Genomic DNA, 14,356 nt, shown 5'->3' on the forward strand with positions numbered 1-14,356 from the left:
AGTCGACTACTCCCATTCTCCCCCGTATCAGAGGCAGCAAGCTGGGGAGCTGGAGGCAGCTTAAAGGAATTTTAATAAGAGAAGCCTATGTGTGTGGGTCTCACATCAGAGGCAGCAGTGCGAGGGGCCAGCGAAGGCTGCTGCACTAGCAGCCCCATCCTCGGCAGGTCCCAGCAGGGAGTTGGGACCCCGCACAGACAAGAGCTGCTGTGGTGAAGCAGCCCCTGCTGCAGCCAGGCACCATCGGCGGGGCTGCTTCACCGCAACAGCTCCTGTCCACGTCAGCACCAATGGCTGCGAACAGAGCCTGCTCCGCAGCAGCTCCTGTCTGTGAAGGGTCCCCGGCTCTTACTACATGTAAACTGAAGAACAGTAGCGGGGGTAGCTCCTTCTGAGCCTGATCGACAAATTGAGTAGTGGATACAAACTGTATCGACTACACGATTACCAGTTACCTGCCTCTTAACATCCTTAGTACAAGCATGATCTGGTGCCATAATTTAAAAAAAAAAAAACCATTATCTCAACCTTACCTTTCCGACCGCTGTCCAGTCTCCCACTCCTCTGCATTTTTCTGTTTCTTGAACGTGTCTAAAATTCTTCTTTCAAAACCTCATGTTAAGTTGTGGATAGGTCTCGGGGAATGAACACAAATGTACTTCCTGTGACCTGTCCCTGATTTGCATTATAAATAGCCTTGACTAAAACATAGGTACTCTGAGTGGCTCTAGGGTGCTTCAGGCGCTTGGGGGCAGTGAAGTGCTCCCACAGGCATAGCTGCTACTCAAGGGCATGAGGGAGCCTCTGGGCTGTTGCTGTTCATGTGGACGTAGCCGGGGCGCTGCAGTTGCTGCTTGTTGGACTGCTGCCCTAAGGCAGCACCTGGGCCCAGCTGCCTGGGGCTGCCCAAGCAGCTGCTAGTACAGCTGGCCCTGGGGCTGCCCCAGCTGCTTGGGTGGCCCTGGGATCAGTGACACGGTCGGATGCAGAAGTCACGGAGGTCCCAGAAAGTCAAGGAATCCGTGACATCCATGAAAGACTCGCAGCCTTATTCATAAGCTGTAGAATTGTCTGCCAGTAAACACATAAGGCTACGTCTACATTGGCAAGATTTTACGCAAATACTTTTAACGCAAGAGTTTTTGCGTTAAAGTATTTGCGCAAGAGAGCGTCTACACTGGCATGTGCCTTTGCGCAAGAGATGTGCTTTTGTGCAAAAGCATCCGTGCCAGTGTAGACGCTCTCTTGCGCAAGAAATTAACATTGCACAAGAACACTTGCGCAAGAGGGCTTATTCCTGAGTGGGAGCATCATAATTCTTGCGCAAGAAGCACTGATTTCTTACATTAAAACATCAGTGTTCTTGCGCAAGAACTCGCGGCCAGTGTAGACAGGCGGCAAGTTTTTGCACAAAAGCGATTGCTTTTGCGCAAAATCTTGCCAATGTAGACGCAGCCTATAAAATAAAATGAGCCAATAGAAGGGTCAGGCAGATCTGGGCACCATTTTAAATTTGATGAGCTCTGTAGCTTTTGGTGCTCTTTGGATCTCCCTGTCCAGCACACACATAACATGAATCAAGTATATAGTCTAATACCATACTAGGGACTGCAGTGCGACCACGACCGTGCCTGTTGTGCATATGTCCAACCTGGTGCTGATAGCAACTGCTGCATGGGTGGATTCTGAATTAGATCGTGCTCCTTTCATAGTGGAGTCACCCTCTGACCCCCTCTTGTTACCTGTACCCATTCCCAACCTGATCAGTATTTAAGGATTTCCTTCCTTCACCCCGGATCCCAGCACCTAACTTCCTCTGAATAAATGAAATTAAAATGTAGTAGAAAACCCTGATGTCTTCAAAAAGCTTCCTTAGAGTGAGAACAGAACTTGGAGCAGCAGTTGTAGTGCAGCTGTGTATCACAGAGTTGTCTGCAAGCTACTCCCTCCAGAGCGTCTGATATAGGGGGACAGGCTGACTCTACTAACAGCTGCATCTTTCTCACATACAGATAGCCATAGCATGCAATAGGGGTATAAAATCCTGGTTAGGTGGTTAACCAGTTAAACTAAGTGTTTAATTGGAAACCGTGGCAGGCTTGGCTGGGTTGGAGCAGCTCCCACCCGCAGTGGGGACGCCAGTGGTGGCTGCTCCAACCTGGCTGGGCCAGGCCATGCCTTCTGCATCACTGGTTAACCAGTTACCCAGGGAAGGATGCTGGTAAGGGGCATGCTAACAGGTTAACTCTGTGCATCCCTAGCAGATAAACCTGCTAACCCAGACTTGCTGTGTAATCTCTTGAAGTTTAACACTACATACTAGGGGTGTAAAGAATAACTGTTTAAACGGTTAACCAATAAGCATGGGTTTATGGGTTCCCATTAACAGTTATACGCCAACTGCCACCCCATGCAGCAGATTCTGTATCAGAACCCACAGCGCAGCACGGCAGCTGGCTCCCTGGAAGTGGAGCTTGGAGTGGGGCCCAAGACCTGGCTGTTGCCCTGCATTGCTGCCTCTGTATCAGAGGCAGCAGCGTCAGGGAAGCAGCTAGCTTCCTAGGAGCGGGACTGCAGGCGGGAGCCGACTTAAAAGCCAGCTCTCAGGGAGCTGGCTGCCACCCTGCATTGTGGGCTCTGCAGTGTAAAACTTACACTGCAAAGTCCGCAGCGCAGCCTGCTCCCCAGGAGTGGGTCAGCAGCGGGAACTGGCAACTGGCACACACTGGCTGCCAGTCCCACTCCTGGGGAGCCAGCTGTGCTGCCAACTCTGCAGTGTGTAACTGTGTAACTGCTAGATTTTCAGCCATTACATGGTTACTTAATTAACTGCTTTTTAACATCCCTGCTACACACAGTAATATAAAATATTAAATATGTGCAATTTGGCTAATTTACTGTTGCAGGCACAAAAATGTTAAATAGCTTTGACTTTTGCATTTCAAAATCTGACGTTTTGTAACAGTTCCCCCCTCCTCCCCACTGAGCTTCAGAAACATAGAATGGCTTCTGCCATTGCTTGTAAAGTACAGAGATCCTCATTGTTAAACTGCAAAAGTGATTTTAGAAGTTACATTAGTAATTCATCCAGTTTGTGTCATGCAATAAATATATTCCCTAGCTTGTTCCTGGAAATATTTACAGATTTTTAAAAATCATCTTTTATCTGACTCCTCTCAGATCTTCCATGCTAAATGATTGAATCACAGCTTGGTGAGGAGTGGGTCAGGGAAGCAAAATAAATTATGGATTAACAGAAATAGTACTATTTTTTGTAACACAAAGGAAATGTTAAAAAAGCATTATAGGACATATAGTAGGATAACGAGCCATTCTTAGCAGAGTTCCTTAAGTGTCAGGCACAGAAACTAGTATGAAAAAAGGTTCAATTATTGTATCCATACAATATTTTTTAAATGTCAAAATCCTCTCTTTTGCCAGATTACAATGGCCATTCATGGGTAGGATCTAAACTTGTAAACAATTTTGTAGAATTAAAATTCAATATCAGTAGCAAACAGTTTGATCGAGGTGTGAATGAGGGGAGAATAACCTTTAACAAAGTACCAAGAGCTAATACTGCTCATCAGACTCTTGACTATATTTTTGTATCAATGCAAATTATGTTTGAGAGGAAGCTTAACTGTTAGGAATCATTTCAAATCTGCTGAGATTCTCTTCAGTTCTTCATTGCACTCAACTATATACATTTCCAGATCCATGGAAACTTATTTAGAAAAGAATATGAAATCTACAACAATTTAAGTTCTCAGTGGAATTTAATACATTACCTATAAGAGTCTCTCTCAATGATCGGTCCATGGACTGGCACTGGTCCATGAAATCTCCCTGAGAGAGTTTAAGAAACAACAAGCCAGTCCCTGGTATCAAAAAGGTCAAGAGATACTGACCTACAAGACCTACGTTTTCCAGAAGTAAGGTCGATGAACGTACGTGAAAGTGGTGGAGAGCTGAAAGTATTTTCTAGTTGATACAGTTTATTATACAAATACATAGTTTTCTATAGTGGAAAACATGGGATGGGTACAATTTAGTAAAACAGTTTTTAAATTCTCTAGGCACAATTATTCTGGAGAATGTGAAAGTATTCTATCAATATAGGAAAATTGAAAGAAAATGTCATTTAGCAAAATGTGAAGCATTGCCAGTAATCTGTATTTCAGTTACACCAATAACGTGAGAATGTTTTGCTAGCATGGTGAGTAGTTTGGCTAAGCACAATCAGTCTTTTCAGTTCATACCTGTTGTGTGTATGTATGGGTAAGGGACAGCACAAAGCTTTGGTGTGCATTGCTATTCACACGCTCCTGGTCCAAACTGCAGGGCAGCATAGATGAGATGTAGGCTTATGTATGTGTGACTGAAAATCGTCATCTCGATACTCACAGGTAATTTTGAAATGTCTGAAATTGACACCATATCTGTCCCAAGATTTAGATAGAAAATTGAGGGACCGCTTAATGCATTCTGTTTCAATATCTGCACTTCTTGATTTGAACACTTCCCCAGATCTTCCCCCAAACTAAAATACTCCCCTCAACCTCCCACCTGCCTGAGCAAGTCAACAGGATTAGCCTGGCTGTTCATTTCTGCTGAGTTTCCAGGGCATTCTGTTTAATCTACTGTGTTTAGTTACGTGCTCTTTTGGGCCAGGAATGTGTGTATTCTGTCTTGTACTGCACTGTCCACTTGGTCAGCTCTTGAAAATAATGGATCGTAACCCCCACAAAGGAGACTGTTACTCATTATTTTGTCCAATGCATTCTGGGAGCTGCAGAGTGAAGAATTGCCAGGGTGTCCAATTATTCTGATTCTCTGGCCAGCTGCAGGAGCAGGTTACAACAGCTGGGTGGCTGCTTTAATCTGTGCCTGCTAGCAAAGTACAAATAGCATACTCTCAGGGTACATAGCTGTGGTTGGTGGCCAGCTCGCTGCCTGCACTAATGTGCCCTCCTGCAGCATGAGTTTGTGGAGAGAAGACATAAGAGCAGGTGTCTGTGGACTGTTCTATGTACTGAAATAAAGTGTGACTGTACATTGGCTTAAGTTGATCAAAATACTTGTGCTGAGTTTTAAGCACCTGTTTACGCCTCATCCACATTCGTAAAGTTGGACACCCGACTAGGGATGTGTCTGTATCAGAGGCAGCAATGGCCGGGGAAGGGGACCGGACAGGAACCAGTGCCAGGGGGCGCTGGCTTAAAAGCCGGTTTCCCCCAGCACCGTCTCCGCGGTGCTGCCTGCTCCGTGATGCTGATGAGTGTGGGGGTAGGGGAGGCTGCCGTGAAGCAGCTCCTGTTCGTGGGGGTGGTCCCAATGGGGAACTGGGCCTGCCTGCGGACAGAGGCTGCTGCCAGAACACCTTCTGCTTGCGGCCAGTCTGGCTGCCACAAACAGGGGCTGCTGGACGTAGCACAAGCTAGAATTGAGCAGTCCTGGCCCACGCCAGTGCAGGACTGCTGCAGCTCTGCATTGTAAATGTAGTAAGAGGTGCAGCGTCCTGGACCGGCATGAGCCGGGTCTGTGAGCTACCACCGCTGTGGCTCTGCATTTTAAATGTAGTAAGAGTCAGGTGGCTGCATTTAAAATGCAGAGCCACAGCAGTCCCAGCTCTGTCCTGACACGCACTGGTCCAGGACCTACCCCGCTGTGCCTTTGCAGTTTAAATGTATCTGCACACCTGCCTCATACTACATTTAAACTGCAGAGCCGCAGACAGGGTAGCTCCTGGACTGGCGCGAGCCGGGACAGAGCACTTTCTTTTATCGATTAATCATGTAATTGATACAAATAGTATCGACTACACAGTTATTCATTTACCCACCTCTTAAAATCCCTACACTCCACAAAATCTAGGTACGCACATGCAGTTAGCAGAACTACCTCAAACTGGGAGAAATTCTAGGTTATGACAATCTTGCAGCCCACTGAGATGGAGGGCTACTCGTGTGGCCCTCTCACCAGCCTAGGTTGCCCATCGCTTCACTTGATCCTTCCAGAACAATAGACCCAGGATCATCAGACTTATCTCCCATCGTTATAATGATCACAACACACCTTTTAAGATCCATGGGCCCTACACATGTGTGATGTACCTCATCCAGTATACTCAGTGCCGCAATAGAAACTGTATGGGTGAAACCAATGGTTAGACTTTCGAATGGGCAGGAAAATAAGACAAACACTGTCACCTGTTAGTGAACACTTCTCACAAAGTGATCATTCGGAATTGGATCTCAGTCCCCACCCTCAAAGGAAGCGCTTTCAAAAGACAAGCCTTGGGAGCATAAACTTGTAACTTTGCTGGACACTAAAATAATGGAGTGAGTAGAAACCCATCTGGTCTCTGCATCTGCCCAAGGACAGCTGGCCAAACGAGCCACAAGCAGTGTGGAGAATGCAGTGAACTTGTCTGTGCCGATCACCTCATGTGGCTGCTGACAAGTGAAAAGCATCATACAGCCTCCAACTGTGGGATGCTCTTGCTAGCGCTTTCAGTTTGCTAGTTAAATCATTTTTTGCCTAAAACTGTAAAGAGTAATTCTTAGTTCCTGGACAGTTGATCTAACTTTTCCATAATTTTGGATGAGGGGTAAATCTATCTTTGTTCAGCAAAGCAATTAAGCACATTGAAATTCCATTGATGTCTTTGTATTTTAAGCATATGCTTAAGTGCTTTGCTGAAGGGGGAGGCTTTGATAAATGAATAGTAATAGCTCAATTTTTAGGGTGCTGAGCACTTGCCGATCCCACTGAAGTTAAGCCCTTTGAGATGCCTGATGGCTGAAATACCTGTATTCTTAACAAATAATCATTTTAACGCCTGTAGCTGTGTGACATAGTGGGGTCGTCTCCAATCTTTTTAAGCGCAACATCACTTTTTGAATTTGTCAGTCCAGAGTCTACCTCAAACTCCTGCTCCACCCCTTCGCTGAGGCCCCGCCCTCCTTAATCTGTGAAGATGAAGTACAGGGGAGGGGGACGGAGGGACATCAACGCCTCTCTGTCCCTTCTGCCCCCTCTGCACAACAAGCAGGAGGCTCCCAGGGGGCAGTTCTGAGGCTCTGGACAGGAGCAGTGGGGCAATGGTGGGAGGGGCAGCGGAAGTGCAGGCACTTCAGAGCCTCCCAGCCAAAAAGGTCAGGATCACCTGTCAGAGGCTCCAAGATCTACCAGTAGATCCCAATCTACTGGCTGGTGACCACTGCTGTATTGTGTTGTGTGTGATTCCTGATGGCTCACTCCAGATGTGTGTTGGGCCCAGACACCTGAGGGCCAGACTTAAGATAACTCTTTCCCAGGAAGAGAGATAAAAGATACAGGCGGGGGCTGTCACCAGGTTGGGAACTAGGCCCGAGAATTGGGTCAGTCTCCACTGAGCTAGGAGGGGTGAGGAGGCTGAGAGCAGGAAAAGGGGGTGAGGAACCTGGGAACCACTTGCTCCCCAAGAGGAATACTGCTGCCTGCCTTGCGTACCTGTGCTAACGTCGTTCCTAAGCTACGCTGTGAACCAGTAAACCTTCTGATCTACCAGCTGGCTGAGAGTCACATCTGGCTGCGGATGGGGGTGCAGGGTCGAGGACCCTCCAACACGCCATCACAAGCTGTCACCCAGTGTGAGATTTTAATTCTGAATTATACTGAGAACATTTCCAGCTATCACATATCTCGTCCTTGTAGCAATTCATGCTTGTTTGGCCTGTTGCCATAACTCTAATATCGTTTTACTCTGTGCAAAGAAAACGCTACTAGTTTTTGGTAGCATCTGGTCTGTATTTTCTGTTGGGATTAAGGACCTGAATTGGGCAAACCATTTATGCACGTGCCCATCCTTGAGTAGACCCAGTGAAGTGACTAAATGCTGTGGAGCCTGTAGTGTATTTTGGGGAACTTTTAAGTTCATTGGGTTTCAGCTTTTAGTTGTTAAATCATTTCAGATTTTATAGAGATTTTCTACGCTTACCTTTAAAATTAAAATACATCTTTAATACATCACATAGAAACTGTGTGTTGGTACATCATATAACAGAGGCAAGAAGAAAAATGCTGCTGCTACATAGTCAAGATTTTTGTATTCTTGATCTTTTCTTTCAGCTTACTAACACATTGGGATTTTCATTTTTGGGAATACAAAGGTGTATGTAATAAATATAGGTTGTATCTCCCATAATTGGGATGCTTTAGTCTGCCAACATCCATGGTCCAGCAGGACCACAGATGTTCCTGGACCAGAGAGCCCAGGTATAGGGAGGTCAGGTAATGGGGGAGGGGGCCAGTGACCCAGCCAGGAGCCCCCTGTTGGGGGGAGAGGGAGATGTAGAAGGGCAGGCAGCTCTGGCCCCTGCAGCTGGGCAGTAGCAGGAGGCTGGCCCTGGCCACGGAGCTCCAGCCAGCCGCAAGAGAGCTCTAGCCTAAGCAGCCACAGCTGGGCAGGCAGAAGTGGGGCAAGGCTGGAGCCCTAGCTGGGGGCAGCAGGGCACAAGGAGTCATGCTGGGAGGGACCTGCCCTGGTCTGCCAAATCCCCTCATTCGGGACTGGTCAGGTCCCAAGGGTGCTGGATGAGGAGATCCAACCTGTACTATATCTCAGGACATTGGAAATTAAGGTAAATGTAAGTTGATGGGCAAAGAGTTTTTTAAAATGCCTCATTTGTCTTATGATCCAGTCCTGCAAGCTTTTAGTCGTGAGTGTACTCTTTTGCTACCATGAGCAGTCTCATAGGAATATATTCACAGCAATGAACACAATGCTAGGTTTCCAAAATTGTGCTGTACAATACATTTTGTTAGAGTGCAGCCTGTACCAATGCATCTCATGTTGGGAGAACAGAAGTACTTCCTTAGAAATCCTCTTTAATACATCATCAGCTTCATTTCTATCATTTCTTGTTGCTAGTATTATATCAACACATACATAAAAATATATTTTTTTAAATCCAAGAACAAATATATTATGTATAGTTGGTGCATTTTATGTTACTTATTTTTTTAACCATTTAAACTGGAAAATACACATTGTAAATTGCATTCTACAAAAGTAAGGAGAAACACTGATTTGGTAGAGGGGAAAAAAATCAATTTTCCATTATTTTCATAACAAAAAAAATATTTAACAAGCTTTTAAAATGTTCAAAGATCTAAAGTCTAGGTTATGTGTAAATCAAAACCATTCATATAGCATACCAACTTGCTCTTATGTGACAAGAAAAAGGTTTGTTGTGAATGTAACACAAATGAAAATATTCTCTACTTTCTCAAACAGGTGGCAGTCCTTTGGACAGTCCCAGGAATTTCTCTCCTAATGCACCTGCTCATTTTTCCTTTGTACCTGCCCGCAGGTAAGTTAGCACACTTTTTCTCACGATTGGCACATGAAAACTACCTGAGTGTAGTGCATATTTTCTACTCTGGAAAGTAGCTGCTAATTAGAGCAGAGTTTCTTAAAGTGGTCTGCGCACCCACTCTGAGAGAGCTGCTACCGCCATTCCGGTTTGTTTACTTACTGGCTCTGCAGCCATGGACCCTTGCGGCTCCCATTGGCTACAGTTCGCTGTTTGCAGCCAAGGGAAGCTGCAGGAAGCCGCGTGACCCGGGCTGCAAACAAATGGGAGCAGCCCAGGAACAGCGTTCTCAGTGGGTCCGCGGACTATTTTGAGAAACACTGATTTACAGGTTTTTAGGTTCTGTTCAGATTCCGATTAGACTGTAATGTTAGAATCTAGAAATGTCTTCAACATTCCTGGGTCTTCTCTACAGGTACCGATTGTCACTCCATTGTTATTATCTATTGTGTTTTGTTTAGCTTGCAGTTGCACAGTTTGGGTGCTACTGGAAAGCGCTTTCCTAGCACTGGTGGGGATTCAGAGACAGGGTTGGAGAACAAAGGGTGGGATAAAACAAGATGAAAAAGGCGATGAGACACACAGTTTATTAGATTCCTTGTTTGCTTTAACGTTTAACTGCACTTCCATAGCACTCTTTCAGGTAACACGTCTTATGGGAGATGAAGTATGTTTTCAGGGATCCTGAAGTTCTCTTTTCTAAACAAATCTATTTGTTTGCAAAGCCAGTCAAATTCAACATATTTATTCATTAATTTTTGATCTCTTTGCTGTGCCCAACATTTAATTTTCTTTTTGCTATATTAGTTTAAAATGAAATGCTCTGAATTTTCCATGTAAACCAGGACTGGGGAATCTTTTTTGGGGTTGGGGGCTGCTGACCCACAGAAAAATCAGTTGGGGCCTGCACACAAGTGAGAAGCCCTCCCCACCCAAAAAAAAAAAAAAAAAACCCAAAACCCAACCCCTCACTGATGTGGCCCCTGACCCAGAAGGAGAAAGACACTCCTCACTTCCCTTCACACACCAGAACCTACTGGGGTCTAGGCTAGTATATTTTGTGTATTCTAGTCCTGCAGTAGGCATGGGCTCCCCAGTGCTGAGGGGGGGAGCCCTGAGCCTTGGGGGCTGTATCCAGGCAAGCCGTGGGCCACATCCACCCCCTTCCCACCCCGAGCCTGCGGTTCCCACACCCAAATGTAAACCTTTGCCTTTTTCTTTGTGGTCCCAGTCTTTGGTCATGACAAGGAAACAATAACCATTAGCAATATTGCTATCGTAAGGAGATAGAGGTAATGGGTTAAATTTAGTACTAATTTTACATTTACAAAGGGACAGCACAGTGTTTCACTAGCATAATACAGAGGGATTTAAATGTGGAGAGCAGTTGCCTTGGAGACAAGTTTAGGAAAAGAGTTCCATATGTAGTTGGTAGTGTGGGGAACTTCACATAACAGCTGCTAGTCACATCATGTAATGAGCTTTTGGAAGGAGCTCAGATACCATGGTGATGGGTGTAAGAGAACAGCCGAGAAGGTGTGAAGACAATCATGAATGAAACACACAAATGAGGCATTGAATTTAGCATCCATAGCAGAATAGCGGGCATAGAGTAGATGCGAGGGGTCGTAATACACAAAGACACAGGGTTGGATAAGTAGCAAAGAACAGATAAATGTTGGGCCTTGATATCAAGGAGAAGACTGAACCTGATGTGGTGTATGTCGGGGGCAGGGAGATTCACAGAGTGTAGCAAGCACAGATTCATGTATGAGGAGGGTGATCCTAGAAGCTGCATTTCGCTTGGACTGAAAGAAACCATCTGGGTGTTTGCCAGAGAAGCGGAGGTAGTGGGAATCAAGATGGGAGATGAGGTCTGAAATGGGAATGATGGGTGGACATTGGAAATGCTTTGGAGGAAGGAAGCTGCAATATATGGGTTAGGGGGAGGGAGAAGTCAAAGATTGCCCCAGGATATGGTCTTGACTGTCAGATAATTCAAGGAAAACCATTGTGAGTCAACTGAGTTGCCTCCCACCTCCTGCACCTCAGTGTAATGCTAGCAGCAGGCTTTATGCTCTTTATCAGGCTTTGCATAAGGAAGCACAGTTAGTCATAGATTTCATGGTCTCGTGTTAATTATATGGAATGATACCTAATATAGTGGGGATGAGAAGAGGAAGAGGAGGCAGCAGGCAGGAGGGGAAAAAGTCCTTAGTACATGGTAGCTACTGATTAAAAATGCAAATGATTTAAATGCATTCCTGTTTTAAAGAGGTCAGATCCCAAGCAGGTGTAAATAGCTGTAGTTGCATCAAAGTCACCTGAATCATGCCACTTGACGCAGTTTGGGGTCTGGTTCCAGGACTACATGAAGGAAAGCTGTCGATAAAACTGAAGACATAACTTGCTGCAGTAGTTGGCTGTTACAACAATGTTAACAATACTGCTTTTAAAGCCTTTTTCAAAACAGACAGCAAACCTTTTATCAGCCCAGCCTCTGAGAGCGATACATTGTATTCGGGATGTAAAATCCCATTTGATTGGTTAACTGATTAAACATCATTTTAACCAGTTAACTGATTAAAGAGGGGACTGGCGGGGAGGCTGATCCAGCCCGTCCAGAGCTGCCCCTGTCCATGGCGGGTAGGGAGCTGCCCCAGTCAACTGGACCTGTTTACCAGTTAACCTTTTACATCCCTGTTTTTCTGGTTTTTAACTTGAACCAGCCCCTAGCAGATGCTGCCAATGTTTTCACAAGATATTTACTTCAATATCAACATTCTGCCCCATGCAACAATATATAATATATATCAGTAGGGCCAAGAAACTCCAGCTGACATTGGAGTGCAGTTGAGTTAGGTTCTATATGGGCCACATAATTATGCGCCTTTCCCTAAGGAGCATAGAGTCTGAGTAAGCAAGCCAGAAGAAGTATTGGAAGGAGAACAAAGGCACAGAGACATGAAGTGACTTGCACAGAGGGAGACCGTTTCTGAGCTAGGTAGAACTGAGGTTTCGTGGTTTCCCATCCAATTTCATTATGCTAGAAGTACTTCTAAGTTGGGGTTCCAGATGCAAATGGTGGTGAGTAAATCCCAATAAAGTTTTTATAGATTCTGAAAATTGCTTTTACAGAAATCTCTATTTATGTTTTATTTTGTGAGCCTTATTAATGAAGGACTTAACCCCCCCCCCCCCCCCCATAGGGGTTTCAGGTGCCCGGCACCTTGGATTTTTTCAGAAGAAAGGTGCTGTGAAACGAGTATAGAAATAGAAGCAGGGATCAAAGTCCATCCCTGAAAAGAAGGGGCTGGAAGTTGGGCAAAAAAGGCTCTTGAACGCCATAAGAAATGGGGAAGAGGAAGGGATATGTATCACTTTGCTCTAGTACAGTGGCCTGTGGACCCCTGGTGTCCGTGACAGTACTGTACGGGGTCTGCAGAATGTTTAGGAAAGGAAAGGAAAAGTAAGGATCGGGCCCACTGTGCAACTGGGACTTTCTGCCAGGCAATTCTCACCCGGGGCTCATCGTTCGTGACCGGCCGCAGGCTGCCTCCCACCCTTGGGATGGGATTGTGATACTTCAGGAGGCACCGTCCCTCCTCCCTCCACCAGCTGCGCTGCCGTTTACGCTCCAACCCTCTTCTCCTCCCAGTCCTATGGTGGGCCAGATCCTTACTTTTCTTTTCCTTTCCTTGCTTTTCCCTTCCCGGGGCCCTGTGCCCAGCCAAGGGCGGAGTGCCGGTGCAGGAGCTGCCTTTGGCCACGAGAGCCCCCTTTCCATATCCTCCGTGGATAGGTAGGGGACAGAGCGGGCAGGAGCTGAGGAAGCAGTGCGGGCCAAGGGATGTGCTGGCTGCCACTATGTGCTGCTCCCCTTGGGTGGGGGAATAAAATTTTAACAGACTGAAAAGAGCTCCATAGCCGCAAAAAGTTTGGGAACCACTGCTCTAATAAATCCCTCTGAGACACAGAAGCGGGGAGACTTCCACAGATAAGAGAGGGTTGCCATTACCTTTCAGCCTTCAAGGAAGGAAATTAAAAAAGGAAAAAATAGGAAATTTGGTAGGCTCAGAACATCGTTCTCTATCGCTTTCCCCAAACACATTTGAATTTTGTTTCAGTTGTGTGTTGATGCTGCGTTTAAAATATAAAATTGTTTCAAACTTTTTACTTGAGCAAGGAGCAAACAAAATAAAAAGGGGACAGAGAGAAATAGCAGCAGCATTGAAAACAGCCAGGCTATCAGTAGCACTGACTCCTTATGGTCTGGGTTTAGTTGTCCTGGCACCACTGGTACAGCTATATTTAGTGGGTCACCTGGTTGTGCTGCCAACAGAACTGCTGAGCCCTGATACACTGGAGAGTGCTGTGCTGCCTTATCTTCTGGGAGCTGAATTTCCCATCTCGCCCAAATATTGTGCCACTGGTGTGTGGGCCCTAGAGATCATCCATTTGATCTGTTCTCTTCAGAGGTGATCCTCTTCTGCAGATTAATGGGTCCTCTTCCCACTGTGCAGACCAGTAACCAGTTGATCCTTTGGGCACACTGGAAAACAATGCAGTGTTGGTTGAGAAAACACCATGCTAGCTTTAAAGCCAATAGGTTCACCACTATATAGTGCAGAGCTGCTCTGTTTTAAATAGTGATTAATCAAAAATCCGTCGTTAGGCCGTTGATGAGCATTCAGTGAGTACGTTTCAAACCCACAGAGTCAGTATATTCAGATTTCTTCCAGTGTGACGGAGGTGTCCACTTAAATCCATACAGTGTTGTGAGAAATTCAGCAAAAGTGACTGTAATGATCAATAGTCATCTTTGTTACTGGTTTTCCAGAAATCACATTCACAATATTTATTTTTCCCTCCCTTACTGTAACTGCACAATTTCTTCAATTCAGCCATGGACACAGAGCAGACAGGTAAAGGATATATCAGATATATATTGCTGCTGTGTGTATGTAATGCTTTTGCATGATTGTATTATGTTA

At 45.6% G+C, this 14,356-nt stretch overlaps 1 protein-coding gene across 8 annotated transcripts in view; it reads left to right on the plus strand.

Annotated features, from left to right (window-relative positions):
* Nucleotides 1-14,356, plus strand: part of MAST2 (microtubule associated serine/threonine kinase 2) — a 306,028-nt gene that overhangs the window by 213,276 nt on the left and 78,396 nt on the right. For 6 of the 8 annotated variants that reach the window (XM_075935891.2, XM_075935888.2, XM_075935890.2 and 3 more), the window contains 2 exons: nucleotides 9,284-9,359; nucleotides 14,267-14,287. In XM_075935891.2, coding sequence (XP_075792006.2) covers nucleotides 9,284-9,359; nucleotides 14,267-14,287 — 97 coding nt within the window. The remainder of the gene's footprint in view (nucleotides 1-9,283; nucleotides 9,360-14,266; nucleotides 14,288-14,356) is intronic. The other 2 variants (XM_075935889.2, XM_075935892.2) reach the window with 1 other exon arrangement.

The sequence above is a fragment of the Pelodiscus sinensis genome, chromosome 9, assembly GCF_052426305.1.
Source record: "Pelodiscus sinensis isolate ZL-2025 chromosome 9, ASM5242630v1, whole genome shotgun sequence".
In the NCBI taxonomy this organism is placed as follows: Eukaryota; Metazoa; Chordata; order Testudines; family Trionychidae; genus Pelodiscus; species Pelodiscus sinensis.